Below are 27,984 nucleotides of genomic sequence, written 5' to 3'. Positions count from 1 at the left end.
GGCAGGCGCTGCGGAGCAGCGAGGTCCCAGGCGGCAGCGCTCGGCGCAGTCCTCGCTCCGGCCGGGCCATGAAGGTCGAGTTTGCGCCGCTCAACATCCCGCTGGCGCGGCGGCTGCAGACGGCGGCGGTGCTGCAGTGGGTCCTGTCCTTCCTTCTGCTCGGTAAGGACTCCCGGCCGCGCAAGATCCGAGCGAAACACCGCGGTGCCTGGGGCTCCGTCTCCCCCGTCCCGGACATCACTACTTCCCTTGTAAGCCAGAGCAGGCAGGTCACAGAGGGCATTTGTAGCTAATTTAGGACTCCCCTCTTTGATTCATCTTTCCACGTGAACCTTGTAGCAAGCCACTGATTGGCGACTTCATTTTCCCCTGTGCTGTTTTTAAAACTCGAGGTGTACTTTACCCACAGTAAAAGGCACAGATTTTAACTCGATGAGTTTTTACAAATATATACATCCAAGTGTAACCACGACCCAATCGAGCTATAGGACATTGCACTTAAGCCCCTCAAAAGTAGATAAACTCGTTTCTTGAATCATCGATTCATAAATGGAAAAGCAATGTCCAAGGATTGGAAACGTGATTCCTTCCTTATCCCCACCCTCATAACAAATATCTGTGTTAGCTTTCCCGTGTTTAAGATTTTCGGGTGCAGAAAGCTACCTTGCTGCAAAGAAGACTGCACCACACGTTAGGCTGGATGGCCTCTGTCTGTAAATAATTCGACCCAGGAAGAGTGTGTTCTAGCCAGTTCCCAAGTTAAGCCCATGTAGAAATGCACAGGAGCCAGTCACTAGATGGGGCAGGGGGCTTATCTGGGAGCTTTTTCTCTGGATGTTTGTTCTGCTCTTGAGGGGGGCGGGGGCATGGGGAGGGTCAGGGAAAAGGAGGGGGTATAAGAGGACAGGAATTACTGCGAACTTAAACTCTTCTGAAGGCTAAAGTCATTTGTGTGCTATAAGATCATGGGTTGTACACTGTCCAGGCCACAGTAATAATAAATTCATTACACTGTAGAGGTTTACAATTTTGAAACCATTTTACATTTTGAATGCCTGGATCAGTGGTTCTCAACCTTGACTGCACATTAAGATCACTGGAGGAATTTCTAAAAAATAAGATGCCCAGGCTCTATCCCTAGAATTTTGAATTCATTTGTTTCAGAAAGGAACCTGCACATCGGGATTTTTTTTTTTTTTTAATAAACTCTCCAAGTACAGCTAGAGTTTACTAAAAAAGGAAATTCAAATAATTAACTCATTAAGTCCTCCTAGGCCAAACTGTTGAGACAGCATTACACTTTGTTTTGCTCTAGGCCAAAGTACCATTGAGGTAACAGCTACACTTATCGAGGGCCTCGTGTGTGTCAGGTCCTGTTCTGCCAGCTACAGCTTGGCACTTGCCATCTGCCTCTACAATTCTAAGCACCATACACTATTAACCATGTAATCTTCACAACAGCCCTATGAGGTAAGGACTGTGTCTTCCTGCGCTCATTGTACAGATGAGGGAACTAAGAGGTGAAGTGAACTGTTCAAGGTCACACAGTTAGTAGGAGGTGGAGGGGCTGGGTGCAAACCTAAATATTGTACCCAGAGTTCCTGCTTTAGCCACTACGCTGTCCAATTTAATGCCTTGAACCTGGAGACTGACTTTCTTGCCCATCAGCCAGCACATCTCTGATAGCCCACTGTCCTTTCCTTCCATGGCCCTTATCATTGCTTGTATTTGTGTTATGTCTGTGGTTACTTCAGAAAGGTCTCTATTGCCATCTGTAGGAGAGCAGAATTTGCCATCCCAAAATATGTCTCTTTGGTATATTAATTATTTTAAGCTGGTTATTTTCTAAGAAGCAGCAGACATAGGAAAAATTCTGAAAACCTAACGGGAGTTACCCTTTTGTAAGAAACATTTACACTTATAAGGGAAATCTCTATTTGTAAGGGTGTCTCTCTTGCTGTACCAGGAAGAGGATGATGACCAAATCTCTAGAAACCTACCAATGAAGAAGGCAGGGACTTAAATTTGCATAAAACCTTACCCTTCCTTACTGTGCTTTTCCTGATAACTTCTCATAACTGACTCAACCCACGTTCAATATCCTTTTTTGTCTTTAGCTGAGGATGGTATTTAAGGGGAGGGTTTTGGCCATTTTGGCAAGTTACTCAGTTTTCCTGGGTATCCCCCAGGCATTAAAATGCCTGGGGTATCCCCCAGGCATTATTAAAATTTTGTTTGATTTTCTCCCATTAATCTGTCTCATGTCAATTTAATTCTTAGATCAGCCAGAGGAACGTAGGAGGGTCGAGGAAAATTTCTTCCTCCCTGATACATCCTAGTTTACAGGCTCAGTGAGGGAGTACCCAGCACGTGCCTGGCCCATGGAAGGCACACAATAAGTACTGGTTGAATGTCTTCACTCTGTCACCCAAAAGGGAAGTGGTCCACCCCACATGTCCCTATTTGTATCAACTCATGTATGTAAATCCCCACAGCGACCCTAGAGGTAGGGGCTAACCCCTGTACTCATTTTCCAAAGATAGAGCTTGGAGGTCTGCTCTAGGTCACAAGGTGGGTGGTAGAGCCTTATGTGTCACATGTGAATGGACTAATGACTTAGACGTGGCCCACCAGTCCTAATTTGAATCAAACTACAGTGGCTTGACAGACAATTCATTTAAATGCTCTTATTGCATGCATTTGACATTCGTGTTACTAGGAGCATATTATTTTGTATTATCATATATTTTGGAAATTTTATTATGAAAAATTCCAAACATACAGAAAAGTAGAGAAGGGTATAAACTGCCATATACCCATTACTTGGATTTATAATTATTTTAACAATTTGCTATATTAGTTTTACCTATTTTGCAAAAATATTTTAAAGCAAATCACATTGAATTTTAATCCCAAGTACTTTAGTATGCCTATTATAAAATTGTTTTACATAATTATAGTAACATTGTTCCCATGTAGCATAATTAACAGTAATTGCTTAAAATCATCTAAACCAAGTCAATATTCATATTTCCTAAAATTGAGCCCCCAATACACTTTTATGTGTGACTTACTTGAATCAGGATCCAAAAAAGCCCCCTGGGTTGCATTTAGTTTTTAATTTAGAACAGTTTTTCCCTCATTTGTTTTCTTGTCAGTGAAGCATTGAAGAAGCCAGGTTATCTGTCCTGCAAGATGTGTCGCCTTCAGGAGTTCTCTGATTGCTATTTTGTAGGGTTAACATGTTCCTCAATTCCCTGTATTTCTTCTAAAATGGAAGTTGGAGCTAAAGGTTTGATTAGATTTAGGTGAAACCTTTTTGCAAGTCCTTTTCCGAGGTGCTGCTGTGTGCTCATGTTGCATTATGTCAGAATGCACATGATGTCTAGCTGTCCCATTATTAGTGCCTGAGAGTGGTCAGTGGGTACAGGTAGGAAGTAATGTGAGGGGTGGTAATTGACATGCTGCAGATAAAAGTTCCCTGTTGACCGTTGACCTTTCACCTAGTCTCCATTAATGATCCTTGACCAAATTAACTGTTTTATTTGGGACTACAAAATGGTAATTTTCATATTCTATCATTCATTCTTCACATATTAACTAGAATTTATGCCAGGAATAATTTTTCCTCATCATCTAGGGCCATTGATTACCCTACAATTCAATTCTTACAGTAAAGGCAGTATAAACGCCTACCTATTTCTTTCCATTTTAATTATTTTAAAGTAAGGAGTTCATGTAGTATCTCCTTCCAATGGTGATAAGAGAAGTTTTATTAACTATGTATTTTAAAGTCTCTAAATCAAAATCTTGGAATGCATTTTTCTTTCCACCATCAGGAAATGAGTTTAAGCTATTAGCACTTGGGATATATTTTTTAATTTTTTTAATTTTAATTATTTATTATTTTTTTATTTTTTTATTTTGCGGTACACGGGCCTCTCATTGTTGTGGCCTCTCCCGTTGCGGAGCACAGGCTCCGGACACGCAGGCTCAGCGGCCATGGCTCACGGGCCCAGCCGCTCTGTGGCATGTGGGATCTTCCCGGACCGGGGCACGAACCCACGTCCCCTGCATCGGCAGGCGGACTCTCAACCACTGCGCCACCAAGGAAGCCCGGGATATATATATATATATATATATTTTTTTAAAGTAAAATGTTTCATTTAGTCATGAAATCAAATACTGTTTCCTCGAGATAAATGTTAAGTGCCTGTCTTCCAATCGTATAACATTGTATTATTTTTCGGTGTGCAACATAATGATGTGATATATGTCTATTGCAAAATGATTTCCACAGTAAGTTTAGTTAAAATCCATTACCACACATAGTTACACATTTTTTTTCTCTTATGATGAGATCTTTAAGATTTACTCTCAGCAACTTTCAAATATGCAATACCGTATTGTTAACTATGGTCACCATGCTGTACATTACATGCCCAGGACTTATTTATCTTATAACTGGAAGTTTTTACGTTTTGATCAATTTTACTCATTTTGCCTCCCCCCGGCCCCCCCGCATACCTCCACCTTTGGCAACCACCAATCTGTTCTCTGTATCTATGAGCTTGTTCTTTTGTTTTGTTTGTCCACACATGTAAGATTATGTATTTGTCCTTCTCTGCCTCACTGATTTCACTTAGCATAAAGCTCTCAAGGTCTGTCCATGTTGCCACAAATGGCAGGATTTCCTTTCCATGGCTGAATAATATTCTATTTCATATATGTAGTATATATCACACTTTCTGTATCCATTCATCTGTTGATGGACACTAGTTGTTTCCACGTCTTGACTATTGTAAATAATGCTGCCGTGAACATGGCGGGGTGCAGATATCTTTTCCAGGTAGTGATTTCATTTCCTTCAGTAAATGCTGGGAAGTGGAATTGCTGGATCACCTATCTTCCAATCTTAATATTCAAGAAACTGAAACATTACTTTACTAGCTTGTGTGCTACCAACCTGCTAACTGAAAAGTGGAAAACTGAAAAGGAGAGAGACAACATTTATTGACCATCTTCTATCTACAACTCCTTGTGGCAGGGGTTATTTTATTGATTGATTGATTGATTGATTGCAGTACGCGGGCCTCTCACTGTTGTGGCCTCTCCCATTGCGGGGCACAGGCTCCGGATGCACAGGCTCAGCGGCCATGGCTCACGGGCCCAGCCGCTCCGTGGCATGTGGGATCTTCCCAGACCGGGGCACGAACCCATGTTCCCTGCATTGGCAGGCGGACTCTCAACCACTGCGCCACCAGGGAAGCCCTAGATTTATTTTTTTAGGTGAGAAAACTGAAGCTCAAGAGGTATGTATCTTACCTAAGACCATGTGGTGAGACTGTGATCTTTTACTGAATGGGTCTATTTATTTACTTATTTCTTTAAGCAGCCTTATTGTGACACTGTCAAACAGTTAACTGCACATATTTATTTTATTTTATTTTATGGCTGTGCCGTGCGGCTTGTGGGATCTTAGTCCCCCGACCAGGGATTGAACAAGGGCCTTTGGCAGTGAGAGCTCAGAGTCCTAACCACTGGACTGTCAGGGAATTCCCACTGCACATATTTAATGTGTACAGTTTAAGTTGTCACATATGCACACCCGAAAAAAATATTGCCACAATTAAGATAGTGAATATAGCCATCATCCCCAAAGGTTTCTCATATCCCTTCTGTAACCCCTCCTTCCCCCATCTACAAGCATCCACTTAATGTGGTGCTGTCATTCATAATACTAGTTTGCATTTTCTAGTGTTTTATATAAATGGAGACACAGCATATGTACTCTTTTTTTGGGGGGGTCTGGCTTCTTTCACTGAATATAATTATTTTGAGATTCATTCTTTTTGTATGTGTATTAAGTAGTTCATAGCTTTTTTGTTTCAAAGTGGTATTCTAGTGAGTGAATATATTGCAATTTGTTTGTTCATTCATCTATTGATGAATATTTGGGTTGTAGCTATTATCAATAATACTGCCGTGAACTTCTACCTACAAGTCTTAACGAATGTATACTTTCTTTATTCTTGGGTAAACCTAGGAATGGAATGGTTGATCATGTTATGGTTGGAGCAGGTTTAACTTTTTAAGAAATTGCCAAACTTTCTTCCCAAGTTGTTGTACCAGTTTACATTCCCACCAGCACCGTATGAGAGTTCCAGTTGCTCCATATCCTTGCGATCATTTGATATAGGCAGTCCTTTTTTTTTTTTTTTTTTTTTAATTAATTTATTTTTTTTTTATTAGTTTCTGCTTTATAACAAAGTGAATCAGTCATACATACACATCTGTTCCCACATCCCTTCCCTATTGCGTCTCCCTCCCTCCCACCCTCCCTATCCCACCCCTCCAGGCGGTCACAAAGCACCGAGCTGATCTCCCTGTGCTCTGCGGCTGCTTCCCACTATCTATCCACCTTACGTTTGGTAGTGTATATATGTCCATGCCTCTCTCTCACTTTGTCACAGCTTACCCTTCACCCTCCCCATATCCTGAAGTCCGTTCTCAAGTAGGTCTGTGTCTTTATTCCCGTTTTACCCCTAGGTTCTTTATGACATTTTTTTTTTAAATTCCATATATATGTGTTAGCATACGGTATTTGTCTTTCTCTTTCTGACTTACTTCACTCTGTATGACAGACTCTAGGTCTATCCACCTCATTACAAATAGCTCAGTTTTGTTCCTTTTTATGGCTGAGTAATATTCCATTGTATATATGTGCCACATCTTCTTTATCCATTCATCCGATGATGGACACTTAGGTTGTTTCCAGCTCCGGGCTATTGTGAATAGAGCTGCAATGAACATTTTGGTACATGTCTCTTTTTGAATTATGGTCTTCTCAGGGTATATGCCTAGTAGTGGGATTGCTGGGTCATATGGTAGTTCTATTTTTAGTTTTTTAAGGAACCTCCATACTGTTCTCCATAGTGGCTGTACCAATTCACATTCCCACCAGCAGTGCAAGAGTGTTCCCTTTTCTCCACACCCTCTCCAGCATTTATTGTTTGTAGATTTCTTGATGATGGCCATTCTGACTGGTGTGAGGTGATATCTCATTGTAGTTTTGATTTGCATTTCTCTAATGATTAATGATGTTGAGCATTCTTTCATGTGTTTGTTGGCAGTCTGTATATCTTCTGTGGAGAAATGCCTATTTAAGTCTTCTGCCCATTTTTGGATTGGGTTGTTTGTTTTTTTGCTATTGAGCTGCATGAGCTGTTTATAAATTTTGGAGATTAATCCTTTGTCAGTTGCTTCATTTGCAAATATTTTCTCCCATTCTGAGGGTTGTCTTTTGGTCTTGTTTATGGTTTCCTTTGCTGTGCAAAAGCTTTGAAGTTTCATTAGGTCCCATTTGTTTATCTTTGTTTTTAGTTCCATTTCTCTAGGAGGTGGGTCCAAAAGGATCTTGCTGTGATTTATGTCATAGAGTGTTCTACCTATGTTTTCCTCTAAGAGTTTGATAGTTTCTGGCCTTACATTTAGGTCTTTAATCCATTTTGAGCTTATTTTTGTGTATGGTGTTAGGGAATGATCTAATCTCATACTTTTACATGTCCCTGTCCAGTTTTCCCAGCACCACTTATTGAAGAGGCTGTCCTTTCTCCACTGTACATTCCTGCCTCCTTTATCAAAGATAAGTTGGCCATATGTGCGTGGGTTTATCTCTGGGCTTTCTATCCTGATCCACTGATCTATCTTTCTGTTTTTATGCCAGTACCACAGTGTCTTAATTACTGTAGCTTTGTAGTATAGTCTGAAGTCAGGGAGCCTGATTCCTCCAGCTCCATTTTTCGTTCTTAAGATTGCTTTGGCTATTCGGTGTCTTTTGTTTTTCCAAACAAATTTTGAAATTTTTTGTTCTAGTTCTGTGAAAAATGCCAGTGGTAGTTTGATAGGGATTGCATTGAATCTGTATATTGCTTTGGGTAGTAGAGTCATTTTCACAATATTGATTCTTCCAATCCAGGAGCATGGTATATCTCTCCATCTATTTGTATCCTCTTTAATTTCTTTCATCAGTGTCTTATAATTTTCTGCATAAAGGTCTTTTGTCTCCTTAGGTAGGTTTATTCCTAGATATTTTATTCTTTTTGTTGCAATGGTAAATGGGAGTGTTTTCTTGATTTCATTTTCAGATTTTTCATCATTAGTGTACAGGAATGCCAGAGATTTCTGTGCATTAATTTTGTATCCTGCTACTTTACCAAATTCATTGATTAGCTCTAGTAGTTTTCTGGTAGCATCTTTAGGATTCTCTATGTATAGTATCATGTCATCTGCAAACAGTGACAGCTTTACTTCTTCTTTTCCAATTTGGATTCCTTTTATTTCCTTTTCTTCTCTGATTGCTGTGGCTAAAACTTCCAAAACTAGGTTGAATAAGAGTGGTGAGAGTGGGCAGCCTTGTCTTGTTCCTGATCTTAGTGGAAATGGTTTCAGTTTTTCACCATTGAGGACAATGTTGGCTGTGGGTTTGTCATATATGGCCTTTATTATGTTGAGGAAAGTTCCCTCTATGCCTACTTTCTGCAGGGTTTTTATCATAAATGGGTGTTGAATTTTGTCGAAAGCTTTCTCTGCATCTATTGAGATGATCATATGGTTTTTCTCCTTCAACTTGTTAATATGGTGTATCACATTGATTGATTTGCGTATATTGAAGAATCCTTGCATTCCTGGAATAAACCCCACTTGATCATGGTGTATGATCCTTTTAATGTGTTGTTGGATTCTGTTTGCTAGTATTTTGTTGAGGATTTTTGCATCTATGTTCATCAGTGATATTGGCCTGTAGTTTTCTTAGGCAGTCCTTTTAATCTTTTCAACTTTAACAGGTGTGTAGTGGTGTCTCTCATTGTAGCTTTCGTTCACATTTCCCTGATGTCTAATGATGTTGAACATCTTTTCATGTGCTTGTTTGCCATTTGTATGTTTTCTTTTTTTAAAATAATCTTTCTTTTAATTTAGTCTTATTTCATTTTTTTAATATAAATTTATTTGTTTTATTTATTTATTTTTGGCTGTGTTGGGTCTTTGTTGCTGCGCACGGCATTTCTCTAGTTGTGGTGAGCGGGGGCTACTCTTTGTTGTGGTGTGCAGGCTTCTCATTGCGGTGGCTTCTCTTGTTGCGGAGCATGGGCTCTAGGCACGCAGGCTTCAGTAGTTGCGGCATGCGGGCTCAGGAGTTGTCGCTCACGGGCTTAGTTGCTCCGCGGCATGTGGGATCTTGCCAGACCAGGGCTCGAACCCGTGTCCCCTGCACTGGCAGGCGGATTCTTAACCACTGTGCCACCAGGGAAGTCCCTGTATGTTTTCTTGGTTGAAGTACCTGTTTAAATCTTTTGCCCATTTTTGATTGGGTTGCTTGCTTTCCTATTATTGAGTTTTGAGAGTTTGTGTTCTTCTGGATACACGTCCTTTATCAGGCATACACTTTGCATAGATTTTTTTCTTCCAGTCTATGGGTTATCTTTTGTGTATCTGAAAAGCAGAAATTTTAAATTTTGGTGAAGTCTAACTTATCCATATTTTCTCTGTGGATTGTGTTTTTGGTGTTATATCTAAGAAATCTTTGCTTAATCCCAGTTCACAAAGATTTTCTACGTTTTCTTCAAGTTTTATAGTTTTAGGTTTTACATATAGATCTATGATCCATTTTGGGTTCATTTTTGTATGTAGTACAAGGTCCAAGTTCATTTTTTTGGCATATGTTTGTTGCAGCTCTGTTGTTCAAAAGAAAAAAAAAGCTGTTTTTTCTTTACTGCACTGGGCTTGTGCTTTTGTCAAAAATCAGTTGTCCATATATGTGTGCATTTATTTCTGGATTATTCTGTATCATTAATCTGTTTATCTATCTTGATGCCATTAGCATGTTGTTTTGATTCTGTGACTTTATAATAATTCATGAAATCAGATAGTGTTAGCCCTCAAGCTTTGTTCTTTTCTTCAGAGTTGTTTTGACTATTATAGGTTCTTTACATTTTCATATGCATTTTAGAATTGGTTTTTCAGTTTATACTAAAAAGCCTGCTGGGGTTTTCATTGGAATTGCTTTGTGATTGAGATTAGTTTATAGTTTAATTTGGAGAAAATTGACGTCAAAAAATGCTGAGTCTTCCACTGTTGATTTTATTTATATCAGAAGTTTTCAACTTTAGAGTATATCTAAGAATCACCTGGGGACTTGTTAAAATGCAAATTCCCCAGAGATTTTGATTCTGTAGGTGTCAGGGAGGGCCCTTAAAATTGTTTTCACTTTTTATTTTGAAGTAACTTCAAAAATAATAATTGTAAGTTTTTTTGTAATTTTCTATATTTCTTCATCAAATTCCCCAAATGTTAACATTTTACCATGCTTCCTTTATCTTTCTCTCTTACACATGTATATCATCATCATCATCATCTGAACTCTTTAAGAGTAAGTTGCAGACATGGTCTGCCTTTATCCTTAAGTACTTCCGCACATATTTCCTAATATATATCTCTTACATAACCACAGTACAATTATCCAAATCAGAAAAATAACAGTGTTGCTGTACTATGACCTAATCCAGAGGCCCTATTCATATTTCAGCGATTGTCCTGCTGATGTCCTTTATAGCAAAGGAATCCACATGTTGTATGTAGTTACATCTTTTTAGTCTCCCTTAATCTGGAAAATTTTGAGGGAGCACATTTTAGCATTCACTCTAGTGATTCATACTAGATTCCTGGACTTGCATGAACACTATTGTGCCTCTTTTATCATGGATTATTTATGTGGTTTTCAGTTTGTAGGTATACAAAGTATTTGTGCTTCTTTTGTCCTTCAGCTTGTAAAGCTTTCTGAAATAGTATGAAAATGGGACTGGTTTCAACTGGATCCTTGTTATAATTTATTTGACTTCATTAGGCAAAGAAATAGGTCCAATAATGAATTCACTTTTAAACAAGGAAAATGCAGATCCTTGTACGGCAATACTTTTTAAAGGCGGTATGGAGCAGACCCACATATGAGGAATACTAGGCTGAAAAATTCCGCAAAGTGTTCTGAGATTTGTCTTTGAGCCCCATCCTCATCCTAAGAAATTCTGAGAGGCAAGTTTTCTTAAAGCAGGAATTTTAAAAATTAGAGGAATGTTATACTTACATTCTTATACTCAGCAGATGACACCGATTGATGTTTTGAAATACAATGCCTCAGGAATAAAAAGGAAAAGAATGTGACGTGCTAAAGGATTTTGCTTACCTCTCAGTTGTTTTCTTTCTCCATACTATGTTAAATGGCTAAAATAAGCATAGAAACAGTTTTCCCAGGGGGAAAAATGAAAACTTCTTGGATACAAGTGGAAGGGATACACATACAAGTTAAATTTTTTTTTTTTTTTTTTCCCGGTACTCGGGCCTCTCGCTGTTGTGGCCTCTCCCGTTGCGGGGCACAGGCTCCGGACGCGCAGGCTCAGCGGCCATGGCTCACGGGCCCAGCCGCTCCGCGGCATGTGGGATTTTCCCGGACCGGGGCACGAACCCATGTCCCGGGCATTGGCAGACGGACTCTCAACCACTGCGCCACCAGGGAAGCCCTGGATTGCTTTCTTTAAAATGGCTAATTTATGTTATGTGAATTTCACCTCAAAAAACAAAAATAGCAGGAGGCAGCTTCCTCAGTGATGTAGAGAAAGTAGAAAGTAGAATCTATGGCAGTTAAGTAAAAACAGAGTATAAGTGATTGGGGGCTGACTTGTGGTTTCTTATCCAGAATGTACCCAAGTCAAGGAAGCTGAAATTTAGGGGAATTCCCTGGCAGTCCAGTGGCTAGGACTCTGCACTTCCACTGCAGGGGGTACGGTTCCATCCCCGGTCGGGGAACTAAGATTCCCACACACTGTGATGCAGCCAAAGAAAAAAAAAAAAAAAAAAAAAAGGAAGAGCTGTTCCTGGGTGGTGCGTGGGGCTGGTGGCCGACAGCTGCCCCTGCCACCACCAACATGGAGAGTTTGTACCGAATCCCATTCTTCGTGCTCGAATGTCCCAACCTGAAGCTGAAGAAGCCACCCTGGGTGCACATGCCGTCGGCCATGACGATGTACCACCAGAGCGGTGGTGGTGTCTTACTTCCTCATCGCCGGAGGAATCATTTATGATGTTACTGTCGAACCTCCAAGTGTCGGCTCCATGACTGATGAACATGGGCATCAGAGATCAGTAGCTTTCTTGGCCTACGGAGTAAATGGACAATATATTATGGAAGGACTCCCATCCAGCTTCTTGTTTACAATGGGAGGTTTAGGTTTCATAATCCTGGACCGATCCAATGCACCAAACATTCCCAAACTCAATAGATTTCTCCTTCTATTCATTGGATTCTCCTGTGTCCTACTGAGTTTTTTCATGGCTACAGTATTCATGAGAATGAAACTGCCGGGCTATCTGATGGGTTAGAGTGCCTTCTGAGAAGAAATCGGTGTATACTGAATTTGCTCCTGTTAATGAAGTTTTAAAGGTTGTACCAGTCCTCTGATATGAAATATGGAAAAGGATGAAAAGCAGCAGAAAAGAAACATCTAGTGAAAACATAGGAAGCGTATTATAGCTTGGACTAGAATGCCTACTTGGTATCAAAGAGACAAGCTTATCGGTATTTTTTCCTGCTGGCCCATACTGACATACCAACGATGTTAAGTGGCATTTTCTTCTTTTTTTTATTTCTTAAAGAAAATATACTTCATTTCTACAACTATAATATTGAATAAAATGATTATTTTTTTACAAACCCCTTAACATTTTTTGGAGATGACATTTCTGACCTTCAGAAATTAATGTAAAATCAGGAAGTGAGATCCCATAAGCTGAGAACTCTGGACAGCTGATCAGCTTTACCTGTGGTGCTTTGCCTTTAAACAGAGTGTGTGACAGTACATCATTTCAGATAAGTATGTAAGACTGTTTCCTGAACAATAAGATGTATGAAAGGAGAAGAAATAAATAATTTTTCTAATAAAAAAAAAAGGCAGCTGAAATTTAGGCCTTCAGTGCAACTTGGTTTGTGAATCTAAACAATTTTTTTTAAAGTATCAACATTAGTTTTCCGAGCTGCACAATGTTTTGGAGTAAATATTTTTAACTTTCTCTTCTGTTTGACCTCCAGTTTAGGAGAATCGTGTTACCTTGGATTGCTTAGTGGGATAAAAATAGAAAATAAAGGTGATCTAGTCACCTGGTTTTTATAGTGTTTTCTGCTTTCAATCCAATTTAGGATCAAGGGATTAAAAAACTATTTTGGTGCTGTTTGTGATATGAAATAGAATCTTTACGCAAGATTATGTTATTAGAGAAAAGTTGTTAGAAGCCCAAATATTCAAAAACAAAAGAATTTGAATTAGTACTGACAACCAATGGAATGTTGCTCAGTCATTAAAAATAACACTTATGGGGGCTTCCCTGGTGGCGCAGTGGTTGAGAATCCGCCTGCCGATTCAGGGGACACGGGTTCATGCCCCGGTCTGGGAAGATCCCACATGCCGCGGAGCGGCTGGGCCCGTGAGCCATGGCCGCTGAGCCTGTGCGTCTGGAGCCTGTGCTCCGCAACGGGAGAGGCCACAACAGTGAAAGGCCTGCGTACCAAAAAAAAAAAAAAAAAAAAAAAAAAAAAAAAAAAAAACACTTATGGAGAGGTTTTAATGCCAAATTTATAATACCAAGCAGCTAAGATGAGATAATCGTAAGTGATCAAATACAGAATAAAAAATATGTGTGATCAACTGTGTTAAAAAAAACATAACCTGTTTGATGGAAAAAGACGGGAAAATTTAACAGTAGTTTTTGTTGGGTGACAGGAATATGAGTGTTATCTTGTCTGCTTCTACTTTTTACATTCTCCAAATGTATCCTAGTAAACACAGTTATTATAAAAATGGCTCCCATTTGTCAAGTGCTTGCTCTGTGCCAGACAGTGTAACATCTCTCTGTTTATTCCCCCAACAGTCCTTGGAGAGTGGTGCTGTTATTAGCCCATTTCACAGGTAAAGGAATCGAGGCTCAAGAAGTAAAAGACCTCACCCCAGGTCAGGAAGCTGGTTGGTGGCACATTCCAACATAAGGAGTCCAATTTCCCATCCATGTCTTAACCACTGTACATGCAAAACACATAATAAATGTTAGAGACATGCAGTGTGTATTCACCTAGAGGAATGTGGTTGGGTGAGTCGACCATTGAATTAGTAGCCGGAGGACTTTGTTTCTGGACCTACTTTTGACTCACTCTGTGGTTGAAATTAAGTCAATTTGCTTTTGGTCTTAGTTTCTCCACCTTTATAGTAAAGAAAATAAAACCTTTCATGTGCCTGATTCTTTATGCTTATGAACCTGCTTATGTACTTGTAATAAACACATGTTTATGGTGTTAGGACCATTAGCTGGGGATAGTTTGGTTTTCTAAGAAAAAAAAAAAAAGTGCCTGGGTTTAAGGATTAGGCAGATCCAGGTTCAAGTCCTTTGGACACTCAAACTCCCTGAGCCTCAGTTTCCACAACTGCAAAATGGGGACAGAACTCTGTGCCGTGAGGGTTGCAAGGAGGAGTAAATAATGTTGCCCATGCGAGACAGTTACTACTCAGTACCTATGCCCTCCCTCCCTTGCTCCATCATAGCTCACCTGATTCAGCTTGGGGTAGAGAATAATGAGACCTATTTATGTTTCTTGTAAATGTTTTGCACATTTTAATAAAATAAAATTAATTAACAGGGGTACATTGTCAGCACACAGACCTGGGTAGAAGGAAGCAGGTAAATCAAAATAGAGTGATCTTGGTAGGAATGAGGGCAGAGGACACTCTTTTGGCCTCACTTCTAGACTCGTGGAAACTTTCAGAATGCAAGAAAACACCCCACTGAACGGTGGAGGGCACATGCTTCCTTAACCTTTCACACACTTTTAACCTTTAACCCACCCTGGAGAGAGCAAGTCAGTCCTCTGATGGGTTCAATTCGGTATTTGGGTTAAATCTATACTGGGAAATGTATTAATTTATATATTTCTAGAAATATAAACATGTGTTCTGTTTTTGCCAAAAAAAACCCAAACAAACCCAAATCTATACCTACATCTATAGCTATAAAACAATAATAGATCAAGGTGCTCATGTCAGATACCATGATGGATTGTTTGGGGACAAAGCTCTTTTTAATAAAGGTGAGAATGGATAGGAGCTTGGGGGACCAAAGTTAGTACTAGATTAGAGACTGTAGCACATAATAAAGAAGAAAGAGGTAATGGCACTCCTTAACCCAATAGTAATAGCTGGCATTGGTTGAGCACTTACTCTGTGCCAGGCTTTAAGTCTTTGTGCTCCGCGCCATTGATATATTTTTCTTTTCATAAATAGTTTTTAGTACAACACATAGCACAGGCATAAAAAGAAAATGTCTAGCTTAGCTTAATGTATTACTTTAAGGCAACTATTCTTGTCCCTACTGCCCAGGTCAAGTTTTATCAATTCCTGCTTCATCTATTTGAAGCTACAGCCTTAGGTGCACAAGCAATTAGGATTGCTCTGTCATTATGAAATGTCAAGAGAAGTGGTAAGTGAGCTAAGGCGTAGAGTCCCTCCTGTGCCATGTCTACCTCTGGCAATAGACTTCCGGGAAATGAAGTTTGTCATTGGAATGTGCCCTCTTCATGGGCACGTGCATAATGGCTGCTCAGTCAAGGTGAACACTTGTAGTAGGAATTCGTCCTGTCAGCGACAGTTCCTCGATGTATCATGTCGGGGAGATGGTGTAGGGCCATGGGCTTTGAGAATGCATCTTGAATTTAGACAGGTCAGCCACTTACACCTCCGTGTAGTTTGGGCAATTCACTTAACCTCCCTAAGCTGCTATTTTCCCTCTTATAAAAAGAATGTTAGGAGTGCTAGGGCTGCTTCATTGATGCTGCGGCTATATGAGGATTAAATTTTAAAATATTTTGGTGGAATCCACAATACAGTACTTGGTATATACTAAACATCCAAGAAATATTAGGTCATACTGTACCATTGCTGTCTTGTTACATCACCTCACTTGAACCAAGGTTCAGTGGAACACACTTTGTATATATTAGATTCCCCTACCTTGGGCGAATGATTGTACAGTACAGTGAGTAGATGCTAACTGACCCTGATTCCTGAGGTCTTCCCCTTTCTTACAGCACAGGTGTGCCTTGGAGTCATTGTGTTCCTGATCATATACAACTACTGGTTCCTCTACATCCCTTATTTGACATGGCTTTACTTTGACTGGCAAACCCCAGAGCAAGGAGGCAGGAGATCCGACTGGGTCAGAAGCTGGACCATTTGGAGGTACTTTAAGGACTATTTTCCAATTCATGTGAGTAGATTTTTTTTTTTTTTTTTTTTTTTTTTGTGGTAGGCAGGCCTCTCACTGTTGTGGCCTCTCCCGTTGTGGAGCACAGGCTCCGGACGCGCAGGCCCAGTAGCCATGGCTCACAGGCCCAGCCGCTCCGTGGCATGTGGGATCTTCCCGGACCGGGGCACGAACCTGTGTCCCCTGCATTGGCAGGCGGACTCTCAACCATGCGCCACCAGGGAAGCCCTAGACTTGTTTTATATAGTATGGTTTTAAGCTGGGAAAAGAATTCAAATGTGTTTTTATCACATATTTTTTAAGCTTTTCCCTTTTTAGAGGGAGAGAGCCTGCAAATCAGCCCAAGTTACTAAATGGAGTCTAACCTAAATTGACAAAATTTAGAAGGCTGTGTATGAGGGGCTCTGGGTTCAGGAAACAGTTTAAAAATTTGGAAACAGCTCTACCCCAGGAAACAAAAATGAGTCATGTTCTTCATTTCCTCTTGAACGTAGAACTAATTCTGAGTCCTTCTGTTTCTTATTGGAAACTAATCAGGGAACATCTTATTCTTTTATGTCAATATAAATGCACTGTAGCTCATCAAAACTTGGGATTTGAATCCAAGTCACAACTACATATTTGGGTTTCACCCCCATGGAGTGCTTGTTGCTGGAGCCTTTGGAAACTTTTGTACAAATTATTCAAACTTCAAGGAGCTGTTTCCTGGCCTTACTGCGTATCTTCACGTGCTTCCATTTTGGTTCCGGTGTCCGTTCTTCCGAGAATATCTGATGAGTAGTGGTAAGTGAAGGCAGATCACTGTTTCTCTAGGGTTCTGGGTGGGCAGGACCACACAGAATGTCCCCTCCCAAACCAGCTGGGTTTACAGTTTCTTAGAGTAAAACTCTAAGGAGATGGATTTGGGAGAACTCAGCACACATAAGTGGGGTTTGAATCCATGTGCCACGTGTAGAGATAAGGTTAAAAACAACAGGGACGAAAAAGGAGCCTGTCTTAGTTCAGCTGCTGTAAGAGAATACCATAGACTGGGTAGCTTGAACAATAGAATTTATTTCTCACAGTCTGAAAGCTGGGAAGATCTGGTGTCTGGTGATGGCCCACTTGCTGGTTTGCAGATGGCCATCTTCTCATTGTATCTTCACATGGTGGAAAGAGAGAACATGCCAGCTCTGTTCCTCTTCCTATAAGAACATTAACCCCATTCCTGGGGGCTCCACTCTCATGACCTAATTACCTCCCAAAGGCCCCACCTCCCAATACCATCCTATTGGGGGTTAAGTTTCAACATATGAATTTTGGAGGAACGTAAACATTTAGTCCCTAACAGCCCTGAGACATAGCAGCATTTAAGCATGGCCTGAAGAAGGGAAGCCTCAGGAGGAAACTGAGAAGTGTCCAGAGGCCAATGAGGACTGCCAGGTGTCTGGAAATCCACGAGGCCCTCTTTCCAGTGGAAGCAATGCCTCCAGCTCTGACTCAGGGCACGCAGAGCAGAATGGCCGTGGCTTTGAACTCAGTGAAAGCTCACACCTATTTGCGCTCAGGTTCTCTACCCTCTAACCTACCCTCCTCTGCCTCTTCTCTTCAGAGAGTCACTGATCATTCAGAATCCTGTCCTAATTTTATATTCCCCCAATAATAGGAACCCACAGTAAAATGAGCATGTAATTTCCTTCAAGAGACGAAGGGTCGTGTCTTGATAAAACTAACACGTTCTTTTTTTTTTTTTTTTTTAACATACAGGATAGCCCATTCTCAAGGCTCTGACCTTTATTTATTTAGTTAATAAAATATTTATTTATTTTTGGCTCCATTGGGTCTTTGTTGCTGTGCACGGGCTTTCTTTAGCTGTGGTGAGTGGTGGCTACTCTTCGTTGCGGTGCACGGGCTTCTCATTGCGGTGGCTTCTCTAGTACGGAGCATGGGCTCTAGGTGCGTGGGCTTCAGTAGTTGTGGCACGCGGGCTCTAAAGCACAGGCTCGGGTGCACAGACTTAGTTGCTCCATGGCATGTGGGATCTTCCTGGACCAGGGCTCGAACCCGTGTCCCCTGCATTGGCAGGCGGATTCTTAACCACTGCGCCACCAGGGAAGCCCCACATTCTTTTATGACTAAAAAAAAGAAAATGGATAAAATCAAGAATGGAAGGAAACAGTAAGACATTAAAAAGTGGTTGTCTCTGAAATATGGGTCACAAGTTGTTTGTGTTTTCATTGTTATTCTTTTCCTCGAAGAGTTCATAGTATTTTCCTCCAAGAGTACATAGTCCATTTAAAATCTGAAAAGGAGTCTTTAAAGTTATTTTTACATGGGAAAGGCTGATATAAAGGCTGAACAATTATGTAACTTACATCTTAAATAAACAATTTACCAAAGTCAAACTAGACATTTGGGAATCACCCACGGGTTTAGCAATTGATGTAGGTTATTTGTCAGATGTCTGAATTTTTGAAACCATTTACATTATAAATCCATGTCTGAGAAATAAGAATCCATAAAGAATACCTGAAAACAGACCATTGTGTGTTCAAAAGATCCAGGGCAACCTCTTGGAGGTTATACTGTTTGGTTCTGAGCAAGGATCTGCCAGAATAAGGAGCAAGACTACCACATACACCTATGCAGATTTGTGCACTGAACAACTCTGGGGGCACCTTTTACTTATAATGCAATATGAATGGAATCTGTAGAAATGAGCAGTACACAACCTATCTGAACAAGTGATAGACCTAGTAATAAGCAAGTGACATTTTAAAGACCTAACCCTGTCACCTGCCAGAATGTTAGATCTTATTAATGGAATCTATTACCAAAGGTTCGGCTATGAAAAAATTATAAACCTGCAAACTGCTCCAAATGTAAGCAGTCTAGGAAATTCTGTGAAATATTTGCTGGTGGCATAGACTATTATGATAAGAGTGTAAAAGGGCAATTAGTTAACGCCTTTTGTTTTATTCACTAAGGACCAGTCTCAGTTTCCAGGAGAAGTGTGTCTCACGTGCTAAGCAAGGAAGGAGGTGGAAACATCTCAGTCATTGTGCTTGGGGGTGCAAAGGAATCACTGGATGCCCATCCTGGAAAGTTCACTCTGTTTATCCGCCAGCGGAAGGGATTTGTGAAAATTGCTTTGACCCATGGGTAAGTGGCTTTTCATTTCAGGCAACTGGGTCAGGGAAGTGAACACATTATTAAATGAACACAAAGAAGTAAAGTAATTTTTCTGGCCCTTAAAGACGGAGCTCCTAATCGGCTTCCCAATGAAAGCAGATGTAAATGTTTATGGGGAATGAAATACAGCCTTCCCACTAAGGTAACTCAATGTCATGGCATCCAGCAATTCAACTTGTCTATAAGAGGAAAACAAAAAACCACAAAATGTTATATGCACAGTATAAATTCCCAGCCAAATGAACAAATGAACCATGGCCAAAACCACAGATGACAAAGAAGCTTCCTGGAACCTTGAATTTCTATAGAATAAAATTCCACAAACCACTAAGACTGCTGAGGTACCTCCCCAAAGGACCTCAAGTATAAGTCAGTTTCAACTTATGGAACATGAACTTGGCACTATAGGGAGGCTTGGGAACATTAAAGAATTGTTAGGAATCTGTTGTAAAAGTCAGCTGGGCTAAATGAAATATTTAAATCCTTTTCATTGAAAATGCTTATTCTTCCTCGTTATTTGCAGTGCTTATTTGGTGCCAGTGTTTTCTTTTGGTGAAAATGAACTATTTAAACAAGTTAGCAACCCTGAAGGCTCATGGCTTCGAACTGTGCAGGAGAAACTACAGAAGATCATGGGATTTGCTTTGCCACTGTTCCACGCCAGAGGAATTTTTCAATACAATTTTGGCCTAATGCCCTATAGGAAACCCATCCACACTGTTGGTATGTACATCAAAGACTCGAGGCCTGTTAAACTGAGTAAAAAGGATTACCTTACTTTGAGCTATGTTTATTGTTACCGAAATAGCTTTGAGTAAGAACTTCCTAAAATAATAATCCTATAGGTGTTATTTGAGCTTCGTTTACAGTCTGTCTTTTATTTATGAAATGACTATGTTTTCCATTTGAATGGGAATCAATTATTTTAAAAATATTGCTATTGAACTACAAATAGAATTCAATTTTAGAAATAGAATTTCTAATAGTCTATGATGAATCTATTTCTCTGTACTAGCAGATTACAACATAGCAGTTCTTTGAACACGTTACATCAGAGTCTATTAATATGTGAACATTTCTGTGTAATAGATGCCTTCATCATGTTCAGTTCACATAGGCATCAGCTCATACGGCAAAAGCATTTTTTCCCCAACTAGATACATGTATTCTAATATAGACTGATTTTATCTTTAAAAATGGCACGTGTGGGGGGATTAAAATGGGGGAGGAGGATGAGGACCACATTAACCCCAAACTCCTAATTTATCCCTCCCCCCGTCCTTTGCCCTTTGGTAACCATAAGTCTGTGGGTCTATTTCTGTTTTGTAAATAAGTTCGTTTGTATCTTTTTTTTTTTAGATTCCACATATAAGCAATATCATATGGTATTTGTCTGTCTCTGTCTGGCTCACCTCTCTAGGTCCTTCCGTGTTTATAGCTCTGTTTTTTTTGGGTTTTTTTTGCGGTACGCGGGCCTCTCACTGTTGCAGCCTCTCCCGTTGCAGAGCACAGGCTCCGGATGCGCAGGCTCAGCGGCCATGGCTCACGGGCCTAACCGCTCTGTGGCATGTGGGATCTTCCTGGACCGGGGCACGAACCCGCGTCCCCTGCATTGGCAGGCGGACTCTCAACCACTGCACCACCAGGGAAGCCCCATAGCTCTGTTTTTTACTTAATGCCTGTCAAGCATGCATCTCTTTAAAGACTCAGAACAAAAGAAAATTGCTTCAGTGCATCCTTCCCCTTACCCCCGAACGATTACATCAGAAACACCAATTCTAGTCTCTAGCATCCTCAGAATCCTGCTATTATGTGAAGCCGTTTAAAAACCAAGCTAAGAATATGCATGTTTCATAAAGACTCAGCTGCATGCTCTTATGGTGGTCAGGTGGGAGTCAGACGGCTAAGAGCAGCCTGGTTTGTGTGAACCAGACCCTCAGACAATGTGTATTTAAAGACTTTTATTTACTTGGAGAAACACAAGTTAGGGATAAGTTATTTACAGTTCCATAAACAAAAGCAAATCTATGTATCATTCACGTGCACCAGAGAATAAAACACAACATGATTTTGAAACCATGATCTAAGTTACTATGCTCATTTCTGTTTTAAATCAGCGCGCTTCAAACCCAGAGCTGTTTCTCTGCTGACTCCCTGACACACCCCAAGCAGAATTCAGGCAGCGTCCAGAGTGGCAAGTTATTTTGGGGTCCTTCTGCTCCCCCCTCTACTTAATTAAGAGTTTGTTGGGGTTTCCCTGGTGGCGCAGTGGTTGGGGGTCCGCCTGCTGATGCAGGGGACACGGGTTCGTGCCCCGGTCTGGGAGGATCCCACATGCCGTGGAGCGGCTGGGCCTGTGAGCCATGGCCGCTGGGCCTGCCTGTCCGGAGCCTGTGCTCCGCAACGGGAGAGGCCACAACAGTGAGAGGCCCGCGTACCTCAAAAAAAAAAAAAAAAAAAGAGTTAACTCTACCTTGCATCACAAGAACTCATTAGATATTAGTTGAATTCACCCTAAATCATTACTGCATCTATAATCCTCTCACTCCCAGGTGTCCACAGATGCTCTGATTCTCCATCCTGTAAATAGTTTTCCCCCATATCTCTCAGACCCCACTTCATCAGCAACTTCAACCAGAGCATTCATTTTTTAAAAATAGATATATTTATTTTATTTATTTATTTTTGGCTGCGTTGGGTCTTTGTTGCTGTGCCTGGGCTTTCTTTAGTTTAGGCGAGTGGGGGCCCCTCTTCATTGCAGTGTTCTCATTGCGGTGGCTTCTCTTGTTGCAGAGCATGGGCTCTAGAGCGCGGGCTTCAGTAGTTGTGGTGCACGGGCTTAGTTGCTCCGCGACATGTGGGATTTTCCTGGACCAGGGCTCGAACCCGTGTCCCCTGCATTGGCAGGCGGATTCTTAACCACTGCGCCACCAGGGAAGTCCCCAGAGCATTCATTGCAGTGTGAGCAAGATTCACTAAGATTCACTAGGACTGTAATGGTTTTGTCTGTTAATGTCCTGTTAGTTAAAATCCCTTTAAAAATGTGCTCTGGCTAATTCTAAGGTGCCATCATCAGTCTCTGCTTATTTCTTACACCAGACTTTGCTAAACCATCAGGTTTCTCTGCATCCTCCATCAAGACCTTCTTTCCTCTTTCCTGAGGGTCATAATGGACATAATTTATAAAGAAGCTACCATATATTTTCTTTATGTGTCACAAATAGTATGTCATTTATATATTTTATCCAGGTTATTATCAGTTTATCCAAGAACAATAAAGCGTTCACATAGATTATATTTTATTACATAATAATGGAGAGAAACTGATTTCAATGTCACATCCATCATGACAACTGGGAGAGAAAAAGGAAATGAGTTTAGACTTTAAGAACAGTGTGTAAAGGGTCGCAGTTCCTTGCAAGAATGTTGCATAACTAAAGACTAATTTGTTGATTCACAAATTGTCTTGAGTTCCTACCCTGTGGGCACTGAGAATATAGCAGAGAACAAATAAGGCAAAATCCCTGCCCTCCTGGAGGACTGTGATGCAGAAACAAACAAAAAAGCAACATTCTTGCAAGGAACTGTGACTCTTTACACACTGTTCTTAAAGTCTAGTCTTTACTTAGGCCTGTCTGATTATAATTCTTAAGTTTTCAGAAATAGAACAAGTACATATTAAAATTTTTTAAGATGTTACTATTAGGTTCAAGTCGTAGAGCCGGTACAGGTGGTATGACAGAAAGTTGTTTGGGTAAGAAAGTAAAATACGAGGGAAACTTGCTATTTAAAAGAGGAAATTTCATGTGTCCTAGTATGTGTTGGATTTAAGTTTTAAAATGTCATGTTGAAAAAATTCAAATGTTCAGAAAAGTCTCATGAGTAGTAAAACGAACTCCTGTGTGCCTTTCTCCTAGACTCACCGGTTAACATTTTTGCTACGGTTTTTCTCTCTCTCTAATGGTATCATAAATACACCTTTTACTGTTGTTATTGCTGAACTGTTTAAGTGCAAACAACATGACCATTTGTTCCTAATTACTTTCATGTCTATTCTTAAGAACAAGATTATTCTCTTTTATAATGTCAGTACAATTCAGGAAATTGAACGTCGATTAAATACTATTAACTAGTGTACATGCCATACTCAAATTTCATCAGTTGCCACAATAACATTCTTTTTAGCTATGGGTTTGGGTGGGGGGCAGTTTTTTTTCCCATAGCAGGATCATACGCTGCATTTAATTTTCACTTTCTTTAGCCTACTTTAAGCTGGAATAGGTTTTCAACTTTTCTTCGTCTTTATAGCATGAGCAGTTTTAAGGCTGATAGCATGATCGAATCAATGATGTCTACAACTTACTCTCAAATGGTTCTACAAAAATAAAAATAATAATACATGTGTATATCCATATACATATTGTGTGTGTGTGCACAAAATGTTTAAAACTGGTGAGTCTAGAGGAAGAGCATGCAAGTGCTTATTGTATTATTTTTTCTATAGGTTTGAATTTTTTTTCTTTTTTTGATAAAAAAGTTAGGGAAGGGAATGTACCTTATTTAAATAAAACTGGTTTGGAACCACTGGAGGACAAAGGTAGTCCATTTTGTTTCAAGTCATTATTCTATCCTAATGGGAAAAAAAGCAGGCTAATGGATTTTCTGAAATAGAAAGGAAGGAAAGGGAACCTAATTTAAATTGTAAAGTAGGGATTAAAGGAGGTAATAATAAAGGAATTAGTATGGTGCCCAGTACAATGTATTAAGTGCTCAGTAAATGTTCATGAGTGTGTGTGTGTGTGCATACGTATACATACTTATATACACACATACTTAACATTGGGCGTCTTCTGAGGCTCCATCATAAGCCAGAGGTTTACTTGAACCCAGGTTTCGACTCTTCCCAAACCCCACTCTGCCCAGCTCTCTGCCTGGTCTCTCTCTTGTGTATGGCTATGTAGCATCTAAAGAAAGAGTAATTCCTATGCGAGACCATTAGAGACAGAAAACTCTGTAAAATTTTCACAATTACAGAGAAATAGAAAAAAGACTCCTTATTGTGAAATATCTACTCTTTGCCTCAATGAGAAGAAAATAACTCCCATCTCCAAGCTCTTCTCCAGCTGCAAATACAATAGCTCGTGAAGCTGCTTATTCTTCATCTAGGTAAATACAACACAGCATCACAGAAATTAGAGCAAGACTGCTGTGTAAGGCAATAAAGACATAACTAATCCTGAATTGTTGGATGGAATTGAAAAGGGAACAAAGGAGCATGCCAGCTATAAAAAGCACCGAAACATAAACAAGAGCTAAGATTCCTGACTCTGCCACAAGTAGATGTTAGCTGATTTTTCCAGGGCAAGGAGTTCTACCTCCAGAGCAGCCTGATGCAGCTGGTTTTTCCTTTGTGTTATAAAAAGGGAGTCAGGCAACAGTCTGCAACTAACCCAGTCTTACTGGAAAACAGCTTTCTTCTCCTTGATAGTAAAAATCTCCTTTTTGTGGAGAGAGGGAACTCTGGTCTTCTAGGGCTCTGGGGACCCTTCTCAGATTTGCAAGTTTTTGTTTTGTTACCTCTGTATGTATCCCTAAAAAATAATTGAGAAAGGTTCTTACTCTCTAATCCAATTTTGGGTTAGTTTAGTAATGAGGGGCAGAAGTGCTGGGTTTAAATCTTCATTTCCTTTGGTTTTTGTTTGTTTGTTTTTGTGTATGTGTATATATAGTTTAGAAACTTTCAGCATCTCAGTTTCTCTGTGGGTAAATAAGAGAAAGACAAGTATGACGGTGTTTGTCTCACAGTTTAAAGGGAAAAATCTAATGATGACAAATTCAATTTATATGAGCGTGTTTGAGCTCTCTGGAAGAACTATCTGAAATATAATAAAACCATTAATAGGAAAAGAACAGGATTGGAATTAGCTGTAGGATATCTCAGGAAATAAGACTCAATAATTCAGAATTCACAAGCCCTAACTGAAGTAAGCTGGGAACTACACTCTTCATCTTCTTAGACCACTGTATCTCTTTATAAATCCCCCCTTCCACCCAGAATAGCTGCACTTAACCTCTCTTCTTGGGATAATTTCACTAAGAAAACAGAAGCTATTTCTATAACACCACAAATTTGCTAGTAGATTTGCAGGTAGATTTCTCAATGAGCACGTAAATTTCTCAGTTTCTTTCCTCAAACAACAACAAAGATCACAGCTGGATGGAAGCTTCAAGGTCGCCTACTCTTTTATTGCATACATGTGAAAATTAAGGCCAGAGAAGAAGTTACTTACTAGCTCGGTGTACCTGCTGGTGAGCTAGCACTGGATCTGGTCTAGCCTGGTGCTTCTTGTGCAACACCAGGCCCCAATTCCACCCCATCATTTCAGCCTCTCCTAGTCTGTATTTCAACCACAACTGACATGGGAGTTCCCTGGCCATTCTGTGGTTAGAACTCAGTGCTTTCACTGCCTTGGCCTGGGTTCAATCCCTGGTCGGGGAACTGAGATCCTGCAAGCTGTGTGGCAAAAAAAAAAAAAAAAAAAAAGTCAACCACACTGACAGCGAGATAGTTATGTTAAATTACAAAGGATTGATGTCTACTATGTATGTTTGACATCCAAGCTTTCAAGGAAAACTGTATAGGAGCTTCTTGAGGCTATATATGGTTAAAAACTTAGCAATTTGAGAATACTAATGTTGTGATAAGGAGATTATATATCTATACATAGGATATATAGATTATGTGTAACATTGTATATAAATATAGATAGATATAGATAGATATCTTCTTAATATATAATATATTATAATATATGTGTGTGTGTTTGTGTATATACATTCCCTTCTCTGTGCTCCCTTACCTCCCATACTATTGTCACATTTCCTTCTACTGATATTTATCACTTCCTTCTTTCTCTGGTATCTTCTTAACTAATCACCTTTTGTTACTAACATGGATCGAACCTTGGATGTAGCATGGGGAGACTCCGGGTGGGCAAAGGAAGCCCTGCGAGTGCCATTCTGTTACCTACAGCCCCATTTGACCTCACGCCCAGGCTAATCAAATGTAGTAAGCAGTTTGCCGTTCATTGAACATCCTGTACATAATCAACTCTTGGCATCGGTAGCAGCATCAGGCCAGCAGAGGGCGCAATGAGTAGCAGAGAGGACTGAGGACAGCAGGAGGTGGAGCCACGTATATCTAGTCTCTCAAAATCTGACACAAGTGAGATAAAAGTTATTTATTACATAAATTTCTTAAAATACATGTAGAAATTGCTAGGTTTTAAAAAATTAATTAGTTCATTTTTAATTATACAGATAACACCAATGCCTTCTCATTGTAGAAAATTCATACAATACAGATAAAATGTAAATTCCCCCAGCTTTACCTTCCTCCCTCCAGGTAAGGGCTATCAGTGTACCTTGTAGATTTGCTTAGTGCACTAAAAGCTTATAATGCACCTAGATATAGAAATTTTTAATAAATAGGATCATACTATGTTATTTTACAACTTTTCCCCACCTACAACATTTTCAACATCTCTCTGTGTGTACATACATACATATTTCATTTTTAAAATTGAGATATAATTGCATATAACAGCTTCAAGTGTTGATTTGATATTTGTATATATTATAAAATGATCACCACAATAAGTCACCATACACAGTTACAAAAATATTATTTAGTTTTTTAAAAAATTGCTGCCTAGGATTCCACTGAATGAATGGTCTGTGGTTTGTTTAATGTTTTTTTCTATTAAGACTTTTGGTTGGTTTTGTTTTCCACCATTACAAACAGTGGAATCCTTGTGATTATGTATGTTTTCTAGTACAGATACTTAGCAGTGAAGATATATATTCTTTTCATTTTTTTTAGGATGACATTAAACAGAGCCAGAATAGAGGGCTGTTGCCTCATGAGTTAAGATTTCCCAGGCAGTGATAATAGAGCACTGTGGTCTGGCTGTCAGCTGTACCAGAGGAGCGAGCTGCTGACGTGCACACACAGCGATGTCCTCTTATCTCCCAGCTGCAGCCAGCACAGTAGTTCATTTGACTCAAAGTCAAAACCACAAGCGTCCTGACAATCCAGTGTCTGCTGAGAAGGAAAGCTCTTTATTTGCTACCAAAAGAGATGGTGTGACCACGGCAGGCAGCCAGTAAAATGAAAAAGGGATGGGAGCTGGCACGCCTGACAGATTCTGATTGGGAGATCTTTCTAGGGCTGTCCATTAGAGGTGGTAGTTTGTGGTGGAGTGGTTTTGATTTCTTATGTATGATGTATTCTCTGTTTTTGCAGTTGGCCGCCCAATCCCTGTTCATCAGACCCTGCACCCAACCCCAGAGCAGATTGAGGAGTTGCATCAGACCTATATGGACGAGCTAAGGAAATTATTTGAGGAGCACAAAGGGAAGTATGGTATTCCAGAAAATGAAACTCTCATTTTTAGATAA

The 27,984-nt window shown here is 40.1% G+C and overlaps 1 protein-coding gene and 1 pseudogene across 2 annotated transcripts; both read left to right on the top strand.

The window, feature by feature from the left end:
- Positions 1-68: 68 nt before the first annotated feature.
- MOGAT1 (monoacylglycerol O-acyltransferase 1) lies at positions 69-27,984 on the top strand (the record flags this gene model as incomplete). The annotated part of the gene is made up of 6 exons (XM_079710770.1): positions 69-162; positions 16,178-16,356; positions 16,932-17,136; positions 19,320-19,494; positions 20,048-20,247; positions 27,830-27,984. 6 exons carry the CDS (start codon positions 69-71, stop codon positions 27,982-27,984), a joined length of 1,008 nt encoding a protein of 335 aa, XP_079566896.1.
- Positions 11,788-12,432, top strand: LOC307057597 (oligosaccharyltransferase complex subunit OSTC-like; annotated as a pseudogene). Its single transcript has one exon. The product of its transcript is annotated as an oligosaccharyltransferase complex subunit OSTC-like (transcript).

The sequence above is a fragment of the Hyperoodon ampullatus genome (genome assembly GCF_949752795.1).
Source record: "Hyperoodon ampullatus genome assembly, chromosome: 8".
NCBI classification, from domain to species: Eukaryota; Metazoa; Chordata; class Mammalia; order Artiodactyla; family Ziphiidae; genus Hyperoodon; species Hyperoodon ampullatus.
Note: the sequence above shows the minus strand (reverse complement) of the source record. Positions and strands in the feature narration are given on the sequence as shown.